Consider the following 18,624-nt stretch of genomic DNA (forward strand, 5'->3'; position numbering starts at 1 on the left):
TCTCTTAGACTTGACCAGCTGTGTCACATACCCATAGTCACAGTCAAAGGCAAAAGCAAGGAGACAACCTTGACTGGTTTAGGCCAGTGATGCCCTGCTCTGAAGTTGAGAGCGGGTCACTCCAAACCAGACCTTGGGAACAGGGTGGCAGGAGGGGGAGCCCGGGGAGGCCACTACCAGATCCACTACAGGATCCAGTCCAACCTTCATTCCGCATACGTTCGAGTAAACGCCCCTCATCTCAGTATTCCAGCCCTCCATGTGGAAATCTGGGTCATGCTTTCTTGTCATGTGTATTACTCCCTAAGAAAGCCTCTCTTCACTGTCTCTTCCTCAGCATGGGCGAGGATTTTGTTTTACTGCTGCTGCTGCTTCTGCAAAGCCCTTGCCAGACTCAGCTATAGTTCCTGCCTGCCTTCCTCCAAATGCACTGTGCTGTATCTCAGTTCAGTTCAGTTCAGTTCAGTTCAGTAGCTCAGTCGTGTCTGACTCTTCGCGACCTCATGAATCGCAGCACGCCAGGCCTCCCTGTCCATCACCAACTCCCAGAGTTCACTCAGATTCATGTCCATCGAGTCAGTGATGCCATCCAGCCATCTCATCCTCTGTCATCCCCTTCTCCTCCTGCCCTCAATCCCTCCCAGCATCAGAGTCCTTTCCAATGAGTCAGCTCTTTGCATGAGGCAACCAAAGTACTGGAGTTTCAGCTTCAGCATCATTCCTTCCAAAGAAATCCCAGGGCTGATCTCCTTCAGAATGGACTGGTTGGATCTCCTTCCAGTCCAAGGGACTCGAAAGAGTCTTCTCCAACACCACAGTTCAAAAGCATCAATTCTATGGTGCTCAGCCTTCTTCAGAGTCCAACTCTCACATCCATACATGACCACAGGAAAAACCATAGCCTTGAATAGACGGACCTTTGTTGGCAAAGTAATGTCTCTGCTTTTGAATATGCTATCTAGGTTGGTCCTAACTTTCCTTCCAAGGAGTAAGCGTCTTTTAATTTCATGGCTGCAGTCACCATCTGCAGTGATTTTGGAGCCCCAAAAAATAAAGTCTGACACTGTCTCCCCATCTATTTGCCATGAAGTGATGGGTCCAGATGCCATGATCTTAGTTTTCTGAATGTTGAGCTTTAAACCAACTTTTTCACTCTCCACTTTCACTTTCATCAAGAGGCTTTTGAGTTCCTCTTCACTTTCTGCCATAAGGGTGGTGTCATCTGCATATCTGAGGTTATTGATATTTCTCCCAGCAATCTTGATTCTAGCTTGTGTTTCTTCCAGGCCAGTGTTTCTCATGATGTACTCTGCACAGAAGTTAAATAAGCAGGGTGACAACATACAGCCTTGACATACTCCTTTTCCTATTTGGAACCAGTCTGTTGTTCCATGTCCAGTTCTAACTGTTGCTTCCTGACCTGCATACAGATTTCTCAAGAGGCAGGTCAGGTGGTCTGGTATTCCCATCTCTTTCAGAATTTTCCACAGTTGATTGTGATCCACGCAGTCAAAGGCTTTGGCATAGTCAATAAAGCAGAAATAGTTGTTTTTCTGGAACTCTCTTGCTTTTTCCATGATCCAGAAGGTGTTGGCAATTTGATCTCTGGTTCCTCTGCCTTTTCTAAAACCAGCTTGAACATCTGGAAGCTCATGACTCACATATTGCTGAAGCCTGGCTTGGAGAATTTTGAGTATTACTTTACTAGCATGTGAGATGAGTGCAATTGTGCGGTAGTTTGAGCATTCTTTGGCATTGCCTTTCTTTGGAATTGGAATGAAAACTGACCTTTTCCAGTCCTGTGGTCACTGCTGAGTTTTCCAAATTTGCTGGCATATTGAGTGCAGCACTTTCTCAGCATCATCTTTCAGGATTTGAAATAGCTCAACTGGAATTCCATCACCTCCACTAGCTTTGTTCATAGTGATGCTTTCTAAGGCCCACTTGACTTCACATTGCAGGATGTCTGGCTCTAGGTGAGTGATCACACCATCGTGATTATCTGGGTTGTGAAGCTCTTTTTTGTACAGTTCTTCTTTGTATTCTTGCCACCTCTTCTTAATATCTTCTGCTTCTGTTAGGTCCATACCATTTCTGTCCTTTATTGAGCCCATCTTTGCATGAAATGTCCCCTTGGTATCTCTAATTTTCTTGAAGAGATCTCTAGTTTTTCCCATTCTTGTACTTAAAATTTGCTGCCCTGTGAACTAATTACCAGACCACCTGACCTGCCTCTTGAGAAATCTGTATGCAGGTCAGGAAGCAACAGTTAGAACTGGACATGGAACAACAGACTGGTTCCAAATAGGAAAAGGAGTACATCAAGGCTGTATATTGTCCCCCTGCTTATTTAACTTATATGCAGAGTAGATCATGAGAAATGCTGGGCTGGATGAAATACAAGCTGGAATCAAGATTGCCGGGAGAAATATCAATAACCTCAGATATGCAGATGACACTACGCTTATGGCAGAAAGTGAAGAACTAAAGAGCCTCTTGATGAAAGTGAAAGAGCGAAAAAGTTGGTTTAAAGCTCAACATTCAGAATACTAAGATCATGGCATCCGGTCCCATCACTTCATGCAAATAGTTGGGGAAACAGTGGCTGACTTTATTTTTCTGGGCTCTAAAATCACTGCAGATGGTGATTGCAGCCATGAAATTAAAATACGCTTACTCCTTGGAAGGAAAATTATGACCAACCTAGACAGCATATTAAAAAGCAGAGACATCACTTTATCAACAAAAGTCCGTCTAGTCAAGGCTATGGTTTTTCCAGTAGTCATGTATGGATGTGAGAGTTGGACTGTGAAGAAAGCTGAGCACTGAAGAATCGATGCTTTTGAACTGTGGTGTTGGAGAAGACTCTTGAGAGTCCCTTGGATAGCAAGGAGATCCAACCAGTCCATCCTAAAGGAAATCAGTCCTGGATGTTCTTTGGAAGGACTGATTTCCTTCTTCCCAATATTTTGGCCACCTGATGCAAAGAACTGACTCATTTGAAAAGACCCTGATGTTGAGAAAGATTGAAGGCAGGAGGAGAAGGGGACAATACAGGATGAGATGGCTGGATGGCATCACTGACTCAATGGACATGTGTTTGGGTAAACTCTGGGAGTTGGTGATGGACAGGGAGGCCTGGCGTGCTGCAGTTCATGGGGTCACAAAGAGTCGGACATGACTGAGCAACTGAACTGAACTAAGTATTCACTTGAGACTGCAAGGAATAAAAAAATTTCTGAAGGATTCAAGGGGCATCCATGAACCTTGTGAAACTGAATGCTTGTGTGAAGATATTCATTTTTCTAAGGAAAGGTTTTATAACTTTCATCAGATTCTCACGAAGTTCCTTGATGTTAAAAAATGTAAACTCCCTGGGTGTTAGAGTTGAACTTTAATCTCATCTCCAGTTGTTACCTTAGGCAAGTTTTTATGAACATACAACTTTTCAACCCTTAGTTCCTCAACTGGACAATGAGAATTTTAATATCTATCTCTTGCAGGAGGAATTCTCCACTTGTTGGAGTAATTATAGACAGCTTTTTTTAACTCCTCCCTAGCCAGATGATGGTGGTGGTGGTCACTAAGTCATTTCCAACTCTTGCAACCCCAGTGACTGTAGCCCACCAGGCTCCTCTGTCCATGGGATTTTTGAGGCAAGAATACTAGAAAGGGTTGCCATTTCCCTAGCCAGATACCATGTTCCAAATACAGTGACCTCTCTTGTTACCTGTCACACGAAAAACGGACTAAAAATTTTTGTCACACTGGAAAAATGGACTAGAAGTTGTGCATTTATTTGGGTTTTGCGAACAAAAGTACACCCATTTCCTTCCCCATATCCCAGGATGGAATCTGCTCCATCTGGACAGTCTGGCCCTGGGGTTGGAGAGCACATACAGGAGGCTGTGGGCCTCCTGGTGCGAGGTGGTTATGAGCATGCTGAAGGAGAAGAGTTGAGTCTTAAGGTGTCAGCTCACCAGGATGGTTGCAGACTAATAGGTTCTAGGCTCAGACAGGTTAAATTCTCCCCTCTGCCCCTGCCCGAAATCTCTCTGACCTAGACTACCTTCTAGCTGGTCCGTCTCCTCTGAGTCTAAAAAAAATGGGGTGCTTATTTTTCATTGGCTCCAGCTAAGTCAGTGAAGAAAGGCAGAGGAACCAGAGATCAAATTGCCAACATCCGCTGGATCATGGAAAAAGCAAGAGTGTTCCAGAAAAACATCTATTTCTGCTTTATTGACTATGCCAAAGCCTTTGACTGCGTGGATCACAATCAACTGTGGAAAATTCTGAAAGAGATGGGAATACCAGACCACCTGACCTGCCTCTTGAGAAATCTGTATGCAGGTCAGGAAGCAACAGTTAGAACTGGACATGAAACAACAGACTGATTCCAAATAGGAAAAGGAATACGTCAAGGTGTATATTGTCACCCTGCTTATTTAACTTCTATGCAGAGTACGTCATGAGAAACGCTGGACTGGAAGAAGCACAAGCTGGAATCAAGTATGCCAGTAGAAATATCAATAACCTCTGATATGCAGATGACACTACCCATATGGCAGAAAGTGAAGAGGAACTAAAAAGCCTCTTGGTGAAAGTGAAAGTGGAGAGTGAAAAAGTTGGTTTAAAGCTCAACATTCAGAAAACGAAGATCATGGCATCCGGTCCCATCACTTCATGGGAAATAGATGGAGAAACAGTGGAAACAGTGTCAGACTTTATTTTCGGGGGATCCAAAATCACTGCAGATGGTGACTGCAGCCATGAAATTAAAAGACGCTTACTCCTTGGAAGGAAAGTTATGACCAACCTAGACAGCATATTCAAAAGCAGAGACATTGCTTTGCCAACAAAGTTTCATCTAGTCAAGGCTATGGTTTTTCCATTGGTCATGTATGGATGTGAGAGTTGGACTGCGAAGAAGGCTGAGCACTGAAGAATTGATGCTTTTGAACTGTGGTGTTGGAGAAGACTCTTGCGAGTCCCTTGGACTGCAAGGAGATCCAACCAGTCTATTCCGAAGGAGATCAGCCCTGGGATTTCTTTGGAAGGAATGATGCTAAAGCTGAAACTCCAGTACTTTGGCCACTTCATGAGAAGAGTTGACTCATTGGAAAAGACTCTGATGTTGGGAGGGATTGGGGGCAGGAGGAGAAGGGGACGACAGGGGATGAGATGGCTGGATGTCATCACTGACTCGATGGATGTGAGTCTGAGTGAACTCCGGGAGTTGGTGATGGACAGGGATGCCTGGCGTGCTGCGATTCATGGGGTCGCGAAGAGTCGGACATGACTGAGCGACTGAAATGAACTGAACTGAAGTCAGTGAAAAGGAATCTGTTAGTTCAGCTACATGATCTTAACTAAAGACGTTAGGTCTAGAAAATAATACATTTTCGAGCCAGATTTCTCATACTGTAATAAAGTTACCCCTGTTTACTATGTATTTTAAACCAAAATTCAGTAACTAAACTATGGGCATTCAATATGGATTAGACATTTTTGTTAGAGGGGGAGAAAATTCTCACAACGGCATTTACTCAATATATAGGGTAAACCCACCCTCCCACTTTTCCTATTTTTCACATTTTACTTCGTTTTTGGCCATGCCACATGGCATGTGGGATCTTTAGTTCCCCAACCAGGGATCGAACTGAGGCCCCCTGCATTGGAAACATGGAACCCTAAGCACTTGACTAACAGGGAAGTCCCCATTTTTCCATTTTTAAGGAGGTTGCCTATATCCAACCCAATTGTGTGGACTAAGGTTAAACTCAATGTGCCAGCAAATTTGGAAAACTCAGCAGTGGCCACAGGACTGGAAAAGGTCAGTTTTCATTCCAATCCCAAAGAAAGGCAATGCCAAAGAATGCTCAAACTACCGCTCAATTGCACTCATCTCACACGCTAGTAAAGTAATGCTCAAAATTCTCCAAGTCAGGCTTCAGCAGTACATGAACCGTGAACATCCAGATGTTCAAGCTGGTTTTAGAAAAGGCAGAGGAACCAGAGATCAAATTGCCAACACCTTCTGGATCATGGAAAAAGCAAGAGAGTTCCAGAAAAACATCTATTTCTGCTTTACTGACCTTGCCAAAGCCTTTGACTGCGTGGATCACAATCAACTGTGGAAAATTCTTCAAGAGATGGGAATACCAGACCACCTGACCTGCCTCTTGAGAAATCTGTTTGCAGGTCAGGAAGCAACAGTTAGAACTGGACATAGAACAACAGACTGATTCCAAATAGGAAAAGGAGTACATCAAGGCTGTATATTGTCACCCTGCTTATTTAACTTCTGTACAGAGTACATCATGAGAAACGCTGGCCTGGAAGAAACACAAGCTGGAATCAAGATTGCCGGGAGAAATATCAATAACCTCAGATATGCAGATGACACCACCCTTATGGTAGAAAGTGAAGAGGAACTAAAAAGCCTCTTGATGAAAGTGAAAGTGGAGAGTGAAAAAGTTGGTTTAAAGCTCAACACTCAGAAAACGAAGATCATGGCATCTGGTCCCATCACTTCATGGGAAATAGATGGGGAAACAGTGGAAATAGTGTCAGACTTTATTTTTCTGGGCTCCAAAATCACTGCAGATGGTGATTGCAGCCATGAAATTAAAAGATGCTTACTCCTTGGCAGGAAAGTTATGACCAGCCTAGGTAGTATACTGAAAAGCAGAGATATTACTTTGCCAACAAAGGTCCATCTAGTTAAGGCTATGGTTTTTCCATTGGTCATGTATGGATGTGAGAGTTGGACTGTGAAGAAGGCTGAGCGCTGAAGAATCAATGCTTTTGAACTGTGTTGTTGGAGAAGACTCTTGCGAGTCCCTTGGACTGCAAGGAGACCCAACCAGTCCATCCTAAAGGAAATCAGTCCTGGGTGTTCATTGGAAGGACTGATGCTGAAACTGAAACTCCAGTACTTTGGCTACCTCATGTGAAGAGTTGACTCATTGGGAAAGACCCTGATGCTGGGAGGGATTGGGGGCAGGAGGAGAAGGGGATGACAGAGGATGAGATGGCTGGCTGGCATCACCAACTCGATGGACATGAGTTTGAGTGAACTCTGGGAGTTGGTGATGGACAGGGAGGTCTGGCATGCTGTGATTCATGGGGTCGCGAAGAGTCGGACACGACTGAGTGACTGAACTGAACTGAACTGAGGTTAAACAACAACAACAAGAAAATTGTGAATCAAGTTTCTTTTACTTTGTAGGTATAAGGTATTTGGGTAATAACTGAATTATATCTAGTAAACAATTTTGATGAAAAAATATTAGATCCTTTTCCCCTTTCTAGATTATAAACGTATTACAGTTCATCTTACTGGGTTCTTACAAATACATGTGCAGTCAGGAGTTTTTTGTACTATAGACATTTGTTGGTATGGTGAAGTCTTGATTTCTTACAATAGTGGTTTTAAGTGCACAAAATAAAAGAGGAATGCAAAGGAAACCAACTGTGATAATAGTACAGTTATAAAAATATTTTTAAAAGCAAATTTGTAGCATTGTGATATACGTGCTTCTTTGTTAACTCACTAAATAGCACTGTCCAATGGTAAGTCTAAAAACTACAGTAAATTTGAAGTAATAATGAGTATCAGTGGTATTAATACAAGATTTCTGTCCCAAGTGCAACATGTTATGAAACTATCTATTTGTGATTTCCTTTGGTGAAAAAGTCACAGGTACAATTAACAATAGTGTTGTTTCTGATTTATATTTATAATGAAAGGAAATGCCTAAAATCTGTTAGAATTTAGTGAAAATAAAGATGTAAATTTCTTTCAATTTCACAAAGACCTCGAATCTGTCCATAGACTCTTTAGAGTTATGTCAACCCCAGGTTAAAAAAAATCTGTTTGAGTTACTGAGTCGAGAAGTGCTTTCCACCCACTATGCACATTTCTGAGTACCAGAAAACTAGATACATACGCAGAGGAGGTGGTCAGGGTCCCCATTCTCCTTAATGTCACAGTCCAGTCAGAAAAGACAAGTAACTGACTGGATGCAATAAGCTACAATGGACCTCCCAACCAGCCCAACCAGTGGAGAGAGATTAGAAGGAAAGGAGGCACCCCAAGGAGATGAAAAGTCTTGATAGGTGGGCTTGTAATATTCTCCACTTTTCTTCACTGTACATTGAGACGGAATCATAGTGAGCATGTACAGTTTCATATACTTGCACTAAGATGTGCTTCTCACCTTCTCTGAGTGCCATGTGAACCCTGTAAATGTTTCAGCATAGACAAAAATTTGTTTTACTTCCAATACAATAGCTGTAATTTAAGTCTTAGTATTTAATATTACCCAGTTCACTTTCCCAGCAGTTAGTTACCTTTCTGCTCCATCCTGTCTGTTTCATAAGACCTACTTGGGCCTATAGTTTTGCCAAACAAAGAAATATTATCTATAAAGGAGATAATTCTTCTTGGTTATTACCTATTGTGTGAAATATCCTTTTTGTAAGGTCAATTTAAAATGTTTTATGTTCTTTTAATGCATCTTCCTTCTCAGTATTCTCTTTTTTTTTTTTTGGTTCAGTGTGACAAATGGTGGGAAGACAACACTGGCTAAGAATTTGCAGAAACACCTTCCAAATTGCAGTGTCCTATCTCAGGATGATTTTTTTAAGGTATCTATGAAACTTCTCAAATTATTTATTTAAATAGAAACAGTTATAATAGCAATGTTACTTGAATTACATCCAAAAGCCTTTGCTAAGTGATTGAGCTTTTGTAGTGAAGACAGGCTCAATGCAATAGTGTTACTTATCCACCAGATGGCACACTTATGGGAGCTAATCTTTGATTTTATTTATCCTCATCACCAAAGCATTTGTTAAAGGTTGGTCACCTCTTCCTTCTATGACTCTATTATTTCTGCACTGAAGTTCTTTTGGGTACTTTATTGTTTTTCCAGCCAGAGTCTGAGATAGAGACAGATGAAAATGGATTTCTGCAGTATGATGGTAAGTAGATGAGCTAACAGAACATCATGTGCTAATGTTCATTCCTTTTTCAAACCCAAATAACTTTGCTATCTCTGAAGAGAGTCTAAGAATAAGTTTAAATATGTTGCTGTACTTTAAGCATGCTTTTTTAAGGGTTTTTGATACATGTTCAGCTGTTTAAATAAATGAAACCCTTTCCCCTGTTTCATGGTTAAAGCTGAAAACATTGGAACAATAGATTTTTCTTTTGAAGGTGGGGCAAGATAGGTCTCTGTTGTTCTGATCCCTCCATAGGACACACACAGCTACCTAGACGATCATCTGTGTCCCATCTTGCCTCGGTCAAACTCTAGGACTATGTGCCTCCTGACCTTACTTTCCCAGTGACCTAAGTACTGGGTCTTGTCACTGCTCAAAAAAGATTAGTAAATATTTTTTAGATGGATTCACTTCACCCCCTTGCCCACTCTAACACTGAGTTGAAGCTAATAGGGTGAAGTCCATCAGAAAAGCATCTACTTAAATCCTGAAAGATGATGCTGTGAAAGTGCTGCGCTCAATATGCCAGCAAATTTGGAAAACTCAGCAGTGGCCACAGGACTGGAAAAGGTCAGTTTTCATTCCAATCCCAAAGAAAGGCAATGCCAAAGAATGCTCAAACTACCGCACAATTGCACTCATCTCACACGCTAGTAAAGTAATGCTCAAAATTCTCCAAGTCAGGCTTCAGCAATACGTGAGTCGTGAGCTTCCAGATGTTCAAGCTGGTTTTAGAAAAGGCAGAGGAACCAGAGATCAAATTGCCAACACCTTCTGGATCATGGAAAAAGCAAGAGAGTTCCAGAAAAACATCTATTTCTGCTTTATTGACTATGCCAAAGCCTTTGACTGCGTGGATCACAATCAACTGTGGAAAATTCTGAAAGAGATGGGAATACCAGACCACCTGACCTGCCTCTTGAGAAATCTGTTTGCAGGTCAGGAAGCAACAGTTAGAACTGGACATGGAACAGCAGACTGGTTCTGAATAGGAAAAGGAGTACGTCAAGGCTGTATATTATCACCCTGCTTATTTAACTTCTATGCAGAGTACATCATGAGAAACGCTGGACTGGAAGAAACACAAGCTGGAATCAAGATTGCCGGGAGAAATATCAATAACCTCAGATATGCAGATGACACCACCCTTATGGCAGAAAGTGAAGAGGAACTCAAAAGCCTCTTGATGAAAGTGAAAGTGGAGAGTGAAAAAGTTGGCTTAAAGCTCAACATTCAGAAAATGAAGATCATGGCATCTAGTCCCATCACTTCATGGCAAATAGATGGGGAAACAGTGGAAACAGTGTCAGATTTTATTTTTTGGGGCTCCAAAATCACTGCAGATGGTGACTGCAGCCATGAAATTAAAAGATGCTTACTCCTTGGAAGGAAAGTTAGGACCAACCTAGATAGTATATTCAAAAGCAGAGACATTACTTTGCCAACAAAGGTCCATCTAGTCAAGGCTATGGTTTTTCCTGTGGTCATGTATGGATGTGAGAGTTGGACTGTGAAGAAGGCTGAGCGCCGAAGAATCAATGCTTTTGAACTGTGTTGTTGGAGAAGACTCTTGCGAGTCCCTTGGACTGCAAGGAGATCCAACCAGTCCATTCTGAAGAAGATCAGCCCTGGGATTTCTTTGGAAGGAATGATGCTGAAGCTGAAACTCCAGTACTTGGGCCACCTCATGTGAAGAGTTGACTCATTGGAAAAGACTCTGATGCTGGTAGGGATTCGGGGCAGGAGGAGAAGGGGATGACAGAGGATGAGATGGCTGGATGTCATCACTGACTCGATGGATGTGAGTCTGAGTGAACTCCGGGAGTTGGTGATGGACAGGGATGCCTGGCGTGCTGCGATTCATGGGGTCGCGAAGAGTCAGACACGACTGAGCGACTGAACTGAACTGAACTGATACCTGTAAAGAAATATCGTGCTAGGAAACCATATTTAATGGTCTTATTAACTTTTAATAAGATAATTGAGTACTTATGCAAACTAGCTCTCTTAAAGAGCCATGAGATATGTTCCTTATTTTTAACTTTGATAACCTGGAAGGGAAAATATTATGTAGTCAGTTCTTTTTGTGTGTGTGTGTGTGTAGTCAATTCTTACAGAAACATGATAGCTTTAAGAGAGGCAAAATCCTTGACTGGCTATCAGCTCTTATGTCTTGAGCCAGTATATTTTTTTCTTCTCTTCCCTTCTATTGGTTAGTGAGAAAGATTATTACACAGTAAGAGTTAACCAAGGAAAAAATATTTTCAATAATTGATAAAGATTTATTCCTAATTTAAATGAGTTCTTACAAACTAATAAGAAAAACACTAATATCTCAAATGAAAATTGTCCAATAATGTGAATAAGTTATTCATAGAAGCATAAGGTTACTTGATTAATGAATGTACAATAAAAAGTCAACCTCAAAAGTAGTTAAAGAATTAAGCTTATTTTTTCCCACTTACCTCATGAATAGATTTTTAAAGCACTAATAAATTAATAATGGCATAGGCCCATTAAAATAACTTATGCTGCTGCTGCTGCTGCTAAATCTCTTCAGTCGTGTCTGACTCTGTGCGACCCCATAGACGGCAGCCCACCAGACTCCCCCATCCCTGGGATTCTCCAGGCAAGAACACTGGAGTGGGTTGCCATTTCCTTCTCCAATGCATGAAAGTGAAAAGTGAAAGTGAAGTCGCTCAGTCGTGTCAGACTCTGTGCAACCCCATGGACTGCAGCCTACCAGGCTTCTCTGTCCATGGGATTTTCCAGGCAAGAGTACTGGAGTGGGTTGCCATTGCCTTCTCCAAAATAACTTATAGGTGGATATTAATTGGTACAATCTTTTTTGAAAAGGAGGTTGAGCATATGTCCCAAAGACCTTAAAATATTCATGCCATGTGTTCAAGTGTCCCACCTCCAGGAATCTATCTTAAGCAGAATTCTGAGCTCTTTAGGTAAATGTACAAGTTTAAGTTAAGTCAAGGTAATGTTGATCTTTATAACTACCAAAAGAATAGTTTTAAAGTATATAGCTATCACATTTATAAATAGATGGAATCATTATAATATAGCTGATAAATATAAAAGAAGTAAAAAATAGAGAACTAAAATATCAAAAGATGGTGGAAAAATAGAAGATGGTGTAAAATGATAGCTTTAAATCAAATGTATCAGCTATATTAAGTTAAATCAACTAAACATGTTAACAGGTTGTCAGACTTTGGATTTTTTTAAGTCTTAATACATTTCAGTGTCTTGAAGTAATATAGAGATATATTCTAATTACAGAGAACTGAATTAGAAATCAATAGCAAAAGAGTAAGTAGAAAATTCCAAAGTGTTTGAAAATTAATCAGTGTTTTTTTTCTGATTTTAAAAACTTTTTGTTATAGAAAATTTTAAGCAGATGCAAAAGGAGGCAAAAAAAGTATAATGAACTCTCATGAATTCACCATTCTGCTTTTAAAATGATGAACTCTTGGCCAATTATATTTCATCTGTACCCTCACCCACTTTCTCCTTCTGTATTATTTTGAAGCAGATCCCAGACATCATCATATTCTATCTGAAGCAAGACTCCTCATTATATCCCTTGGGTCAAAGAACAAATCACAATGAAAATTAGAAAATATTTTAACTGAATGTAAAGAAAATATATTAAAACTAATGGTACTTCTTGTTCTACCCAAGATGGCTTGGCCCCATCACTTGCTATTCCTCCCTCTTAAAACTAAAAACCCTGGATAGAATACAACAAGCAAAGACTCTGAAAGATGAAGAGAGCATATTGACTAGGGACTTTGAATCTTGAGGAATGACATTGCTGTGAGTTCCCTGGGCACTTTTTTTTTTTTTTTTTTTTTTGCCTGTCATATATATCTGGAAAAAGATGGTAGAGAAGTATGCTACATGGAACCATCAATAGCTATAACTAAAACCCCCCAAGAACTCTGTTCCCTTTCAATTCAGTTCGGTTTGGTGGCTCAGTCATGTCTGACTCCTTGCGACCCCATGGGCTGCAGCACACCAGACTTCCTTGTCCATCACCAACTCCCAAAGCTTACTCAGACTCATGTCCATTAAGTTGGTGATGCCATCCAACCATGTCATCCTCTGTCATCCCCTTCTCCTCCCACCTTAAATCTTTCTCAGCATCAGGGTCTTTTCCATTGAGTCAGTTCTTTGCATCAGGTGGCCAGCGTATTGGAGTTTCAGCTTCAGTATCAGTCCTTCCAATGAATATTCAGGACTGATTTCCTTTAGGATGGACTGGTTGGATCTCCTTGCAGTCCAAGGGACTCTCAAGAGTCTTCTCCAACACCACAGTTCAAAAGCATCACTTCTTCGGTACTCAGCTTTCTTCACAGTCCAACTCTCACATCCATACATGACCACTGGAAAAAACATCACTTTGAGTAGACAGACCTTTTTTGGCAAAGTAATGTCTCTGCTTTTTATGCTGTCTAGGTTGGTCATAACTTTTCTTCCAAGGAGCAAACGTCTTTTAATTTCATGGCTGCAGTCACCATCTGCAGTGATTTTGGAGCCCAAAAAACTGTTCCCTTTAGTCAAAGGAATAGGAAAACAGTGCTGTAACAGAAGAGAAAATTATTTTGGCAATATCCACTTTACTGTAGCCAAACAAAAGGAAAAACAACTTCCCCTCATGGTGTTAACAGGGCGCAGTGCATTTCTAGACTTTTGGACCAGCAGCACCAGCACAGCAGGGTCCATTGGCTTTCCATGTTAGCATAGGAATCATATCAATAATGCTAAAAGGAAAGCTGAACTTCTACACCTAACTGGCAGCAAAAAAAAAAAAGAATAAGGCAGTGTGGGGTGGTGTGAGTTGGCACTCCACTTTTCCTAACCAACTTGTGTCAGCTACTGTGTGCAGGACCCACTGGAGAGCTGAACTTCTGTCCTCACTGAACTGTAATGAAGCAATACCTGGATGCTACTGCATGCCTCTTTCTCCTTCCACAGCTGTCCCCACACCTCAGTATGGTGATGCTCAGCAGACAGCTGAACATCCACCCAACCTGGACCTGCACACTACCCCTGAACAGAGTAACTGCCTGCACAAACAAGATTAAATAGGCTCCAGAGCCTTATAACATAATACCCAGAATTTCCAGGATGAGACTGAAAATCACTTGTCATGCTAAGAACCAGGCAACTGTCAATTTTCAATAAGAAAAGACAGATACCAACATCACCATGACACAGATGCTGGAATTCTAACAAGGATTTTAAATGACATCCATAAAAAGGCTTCAGTGAACAACTTTAACCATTCTTGAATCAAGTAAAAAATTAGAAAGCCTCAATAAAGAAAGAGGACATGTGAAAAAGTACCAAATAGAAATCTTAGAACTGAAAACTGATATAATAACTAAAATTTTATCACTGGATGAGCATAATAGTATAAATACGACAGAGGAAAGAATCAATGAACTTGAAGACAAAACAATAGAAATTATTAATATTCAATCTGAACAGCAGAGAGAAAATAGACTGAAAAGAAATGAACAGAAACATGGGGCAATAACAAAAGATCTAACATTTATATTATCAGAGCCTCAGAAGGAGAGGAGAAACAGTGTGGTGCTGAAAAGTATTCAAATTAGTAATGGTCTAAGACATCACAAATTTGGCCTAAGATGTAAACCTACAGATTGATGAATCTGAGTGACCCTCAAAGTTAATCAAAACTAATCAAGAAAAAAATAGAGAAAAATAAAGTCAACATCATTAAAAATTCCACAAATATCAAAAAGATGAGGATATTATGAACAATTTTATGCAAATTGAAAACTTAAATTAACCGTCTTACCAAATGCAACTTAATCAAAACAAATAACAGAACAAAGAGAAAAGCTTAATAGCTCTATATCGATTAAAGGGATTAATTCATAATCTTAAAACCTTCCACTAAAATATCTCTACACACAGATGGCTCAATTCAGTTATTCTGAAGTAGGAGTGAGAATTTGCATTTCTGATAAGTTCTCAGCTGCTGCTCCTGGAAGTACCACACTTTGAGAATCTCTGTTATAGGGTACTTTTCTAGAATTAACAACTGTAACCTCTGAAAGTATGCACATTTTTAAGTTTTGAGTATTATATATTTGTATCCTTTGTAAATTATTTTAATGATTTACCTCCTCTTATTTATCTGTAAGAGCTCTTTATATATTAAGGATACCCATTCTTTGCCAAGTATATTGCAGGTAATTTCCCCAATGTGTCACTGTCTTTCTAACTATTTTATAAATATTTTGTCATCCAAAAATGTTACACACTTACATAGTCAAGGGGGAATAGAAGTTATAAATAAAGCAATGAGTTTATAATTGTCAAAGTTGGTAAGTGGGGACATGGGAGTTCATTGCACTCTACACTCTACTTTTGTATGTGTTTAAATTTTTCCAAAATGAAAATATATCAAGCATACCACCTTATCAATGTTAGAGTTTATATTATTTTTTGTCTAAAATGTTAATTAGGTGTTTTGAAGGAAAAATAGAATAGTGTTATTTCATATGTTTATAGGTCACTGGATATCCTCATCATAAAAAGCCACAGTGTAAAACTTTTGTTGTATTTATTTCATATTTGTGTCTGTTTGTTTGAAGTGCTCGAAGCACTTAACATGGAGGAAATGATGTCCGCCATCTCCTGCTGGATGGAAAACCCAACACACTCTCTGGCATCAACACATGAGGAAAGCATTAAGGAAATTCCCATCTTAATTATTGAAGGTTTCCTTCTCTTCCATTATAAGTAAGCATTCCCCACTCTATTAATGACTCTGAATGAATGGGGAAAAAACTAAATATGCACTAAATATGCTGTTATTTTAGGCCCCTTGACACTATATGGAATAGACGCTATTTTCTGACAATTCCGTATGAAGAATGTAAGCGGAGGAGGAGGTGAGTTTTGAAAATGCCTTTGTGGATTGTAATCCAAAAGACAAACTTTAAGGAAAGCAAGGAAACAGCATTATTGAACAATGTATATATGTTATTTTTCAAGCAAGGGAAGCCTCAACTCTTCCCAAAGAACAAGACCTTTTTCCATAAGTGGCCACCCACATGGAGTAATGCAAATTACTTTTCTAAGAAAAGGCTCTTGTATTAATACAAGCTGTTTGGCTTATCCTTCCTAAATCTTCATATGGAGCAATTTCATTTTGATTATGATTTTAAATTAATTGGCCTTTATTCTGCTATAGCCATTGAGGACACTGGTTAGTTTAAAGCTCACTACAACATAATAGTATTGCTATCATTATTTATATTAATATTGTTAATTCTTTTATAAATCACTTGAGGGGGGAAAGATAATTAAGAATGATAGTCAGCGAGTTACAAAGTTCATTTTTAGATCAGAGCACTGAGTCTATCCTGTGCTGTCTTTGTAACTGGCCTTGAGTCTAAAAAATATGGTCTTATTCCTTCTCAATTTCTGAGTAATTTCCCCATTGTCCTGACCATTATTTTACTTTATCAGTTTTGTGTTTCTGTCAACATGAAGTTTCCTACATATTTTGACAGTACAAGGGTGTACAAGCCTCCAGACGCCCCAGGATACTTTGACGGCCACGTGTGGCCCATGTACCTAAAACACAGAAAAGAAATGGAGAATGTCTCATGGGAAATTGGTGAGTGTCTTTTTCCCTTCAAGGAAGACTTTTCACTGTCATTGCCTCAAAGTACACAAGAGTGCACAAGATTTTAGAAGGCATATTTCTCATGTATTAGATTGTAAAAGGACATTTTAAGCCAGAACCCTCCTTTTCCACATTGGCTCTCCTGGCTTCTGTTTCTCTCTCTATGACTCTTGTCAAAGTGTAGCAACTTCTAAATGGTCATTCATTCAACAAATACTGATTGAATGCATTCCCTGAACAAGGCACTGCCCTGGTGTTATCAAGGGAAATAAGACAGACTTGGTCTCCAGTCTTATGCACCAACATTCTATCAGGGAAACAGATGTTAAACACACTTGCTGCACAAGCTGTCCTTTCTAACTATGCTGAGTACTGTGACACTGAGCTTCAGGGGGACTGTCCCAGGCTTAGCAACCAGGGAAGGCTTCCTTGAGGAAGCCACATGTAAACCACTTTATGATAGATTTAACTGGACAAAGGTGGGGGTGGGATAGAAGGTCACCCCAGACAGTGGGTATGGTGCATGGAAAGGCCAGCGGGCACTGGCAAGAAGGTTGTGGTAGAGAAAGACAAAGCAACGGGTGATGTTGGTGGTACAGGAAGGGTACAGACCTTAAAAGGCCAAAGGTCATCGTCCTAAGGAAAGTGGGAAGGCCTCTACAGAGAGGTTTATTACAAGGATATGGTAGATAGAAAGTTTTTGTTTCAGTCAGATCCATGTGGCTTTGTGAAGGGTAGATGTGTAGGGTGCGAAATGGGACATATGTATTCAGAGGAACTGAATGATAGAATAGATATGGAAGGTGCAGGTAGTTGAGGTGTCAAGGACAACAGCTCAGGAATTGTCAGGTATTATTTCAGAGAACAGAAAAACGTGAAGGACTCACAGATTTGCAAGGAGGAATGCAAGTCTGCTTTGCATGCCAGTAATGCAGTTGAGATGCCTGAGGGACTTAAAGCAGTGATTTAGATATAAATACCTGGATCTATGGGGCTGGACTGAGAACAGATCCTTGGGATACAGAGTACAACATGGAGAAGATGCAGGAGGCTGGAGACAAAGGTTTTTGGATGAGCCGGAGCAACCAGAGCGGATACATCTTTTCAGAATAAAGGGAGTTGCCCCTACTGTGAGAGACTTCATGGCCTGTTTGGTAAATACGGAAGGCACACGGGACCTCCCCATGGTCTGGAGGCTCTTATGATCCCTTCTTCAGTCCAGTCCAACCCCCTCTTCCACATCCCCAGGGCCTCTCATGACATTTTTGGTCACATTATTTCCAACCTAGACCATTGGTTGCAGGGATGTCTTCTTCTTACTACTGCCTGTCCCCCCCGCCTCTGCCATCTCATGCTCCTACCTTGCTTAAATGGTTCCAAAGAGTCTCCAGCCCTTTGGGATAAAATCTAAACAGCCAGGAAGGATCTCAAGGTCTCCAAAGGCTAAGGCAGAGCCTTGCTCTTAAATCTAATTTCTATACTGTTCGTGCCTCCCCACCTTCTAGCCTTTCCAAACTGAGCATCTTTTTCTTAACAGGCACAGTTCTCTCCTACCTCCCCTACCTCTGCAGTATTGTGACTAGAAGGCTCTTTCCTTCCTTTAACCTACAGAATTTTCTTATAACCTACTTCTTATACCAAACTGACTATGGCAATTTAAATCTCATGGCCTGGAGAATGCAGATTCAGCACATATGTGACAGAAATCACACACACACACACACGCAGACACACACACACACGCAGACACACACACACACACACACACACACGGCATGGTTTAAGAAGCTTCACAGGTTATCCTGATAAAGAAGTTTGAGAACTATTCCCTTAAATGATTGTTTTGAGAAAGCACCTATTTGGTGCTCCTAAAGTGATGTATGCACAATGCCACTTAACTCTGTGTCTTTTTTGTTTTTATAATTTTCACATCA

At 40.5% G+C, this 18,624-nt stretch overlaps 1 protein-coding gene across 7 annotated transcripts in view; it reads left to right on the forward strand.

Moving 5' to 3' along the window:
- Nucleotides 1-18,624, forward strand: part of NMRK1 (nicotinamide riboside kinase 1) — a 30,016-nt gene that overhangs the window by 6,633 nt on the left and 4,759 nt on the right. For all 7 annotated transcript variants that reach the window (XR_011465146.1, XM_070375758.1, XM_070375755.1 and 4 more), the window contains 5 exons: nucleotides 8,562-8,652; nucleotides 8,940-8,988; nucleotides 15,651-15,798; nucleotides 15,879-15,950; nucleotides 16,575-16,681. Coding sequence is in view for 6 of the 7 variants with exons in the window: in XM_070375758.1 (XP_070231859.1) it covers nucleotides 8,562-8,652; nucleotides 8,940-8,988; nucleotides 15,651-15,798; nucleotides 15,879-15,950; nucleotides 16,575-16,681 (467 nt within the window). In the remaining variant the exon portion in view is untranslated. The remainder of the gene's footprint in view (nucleotides 1-8,561; nucleotides 8,653-8,939; nucleotides 8,989-15,650; nucleotides 15,799-15,878; nucleotides 15,951-16,574; nucleotides 16,682-18,624) is intronic.

Source organism: Bos mutus, chromosome 8 (genome assembly GCF_027580195.1).
Source record: "Bos mutus isolate GX-2022 chromosome 8, NWIPB_WYAK_1.1, whole genome shotgun sequence".
NCBI classification, from domain to species: Eukaryota; Metazoa; Chordata; class Mammalia; order Artiodactyla; family Bovidae; genus Bos; species Bos mutus.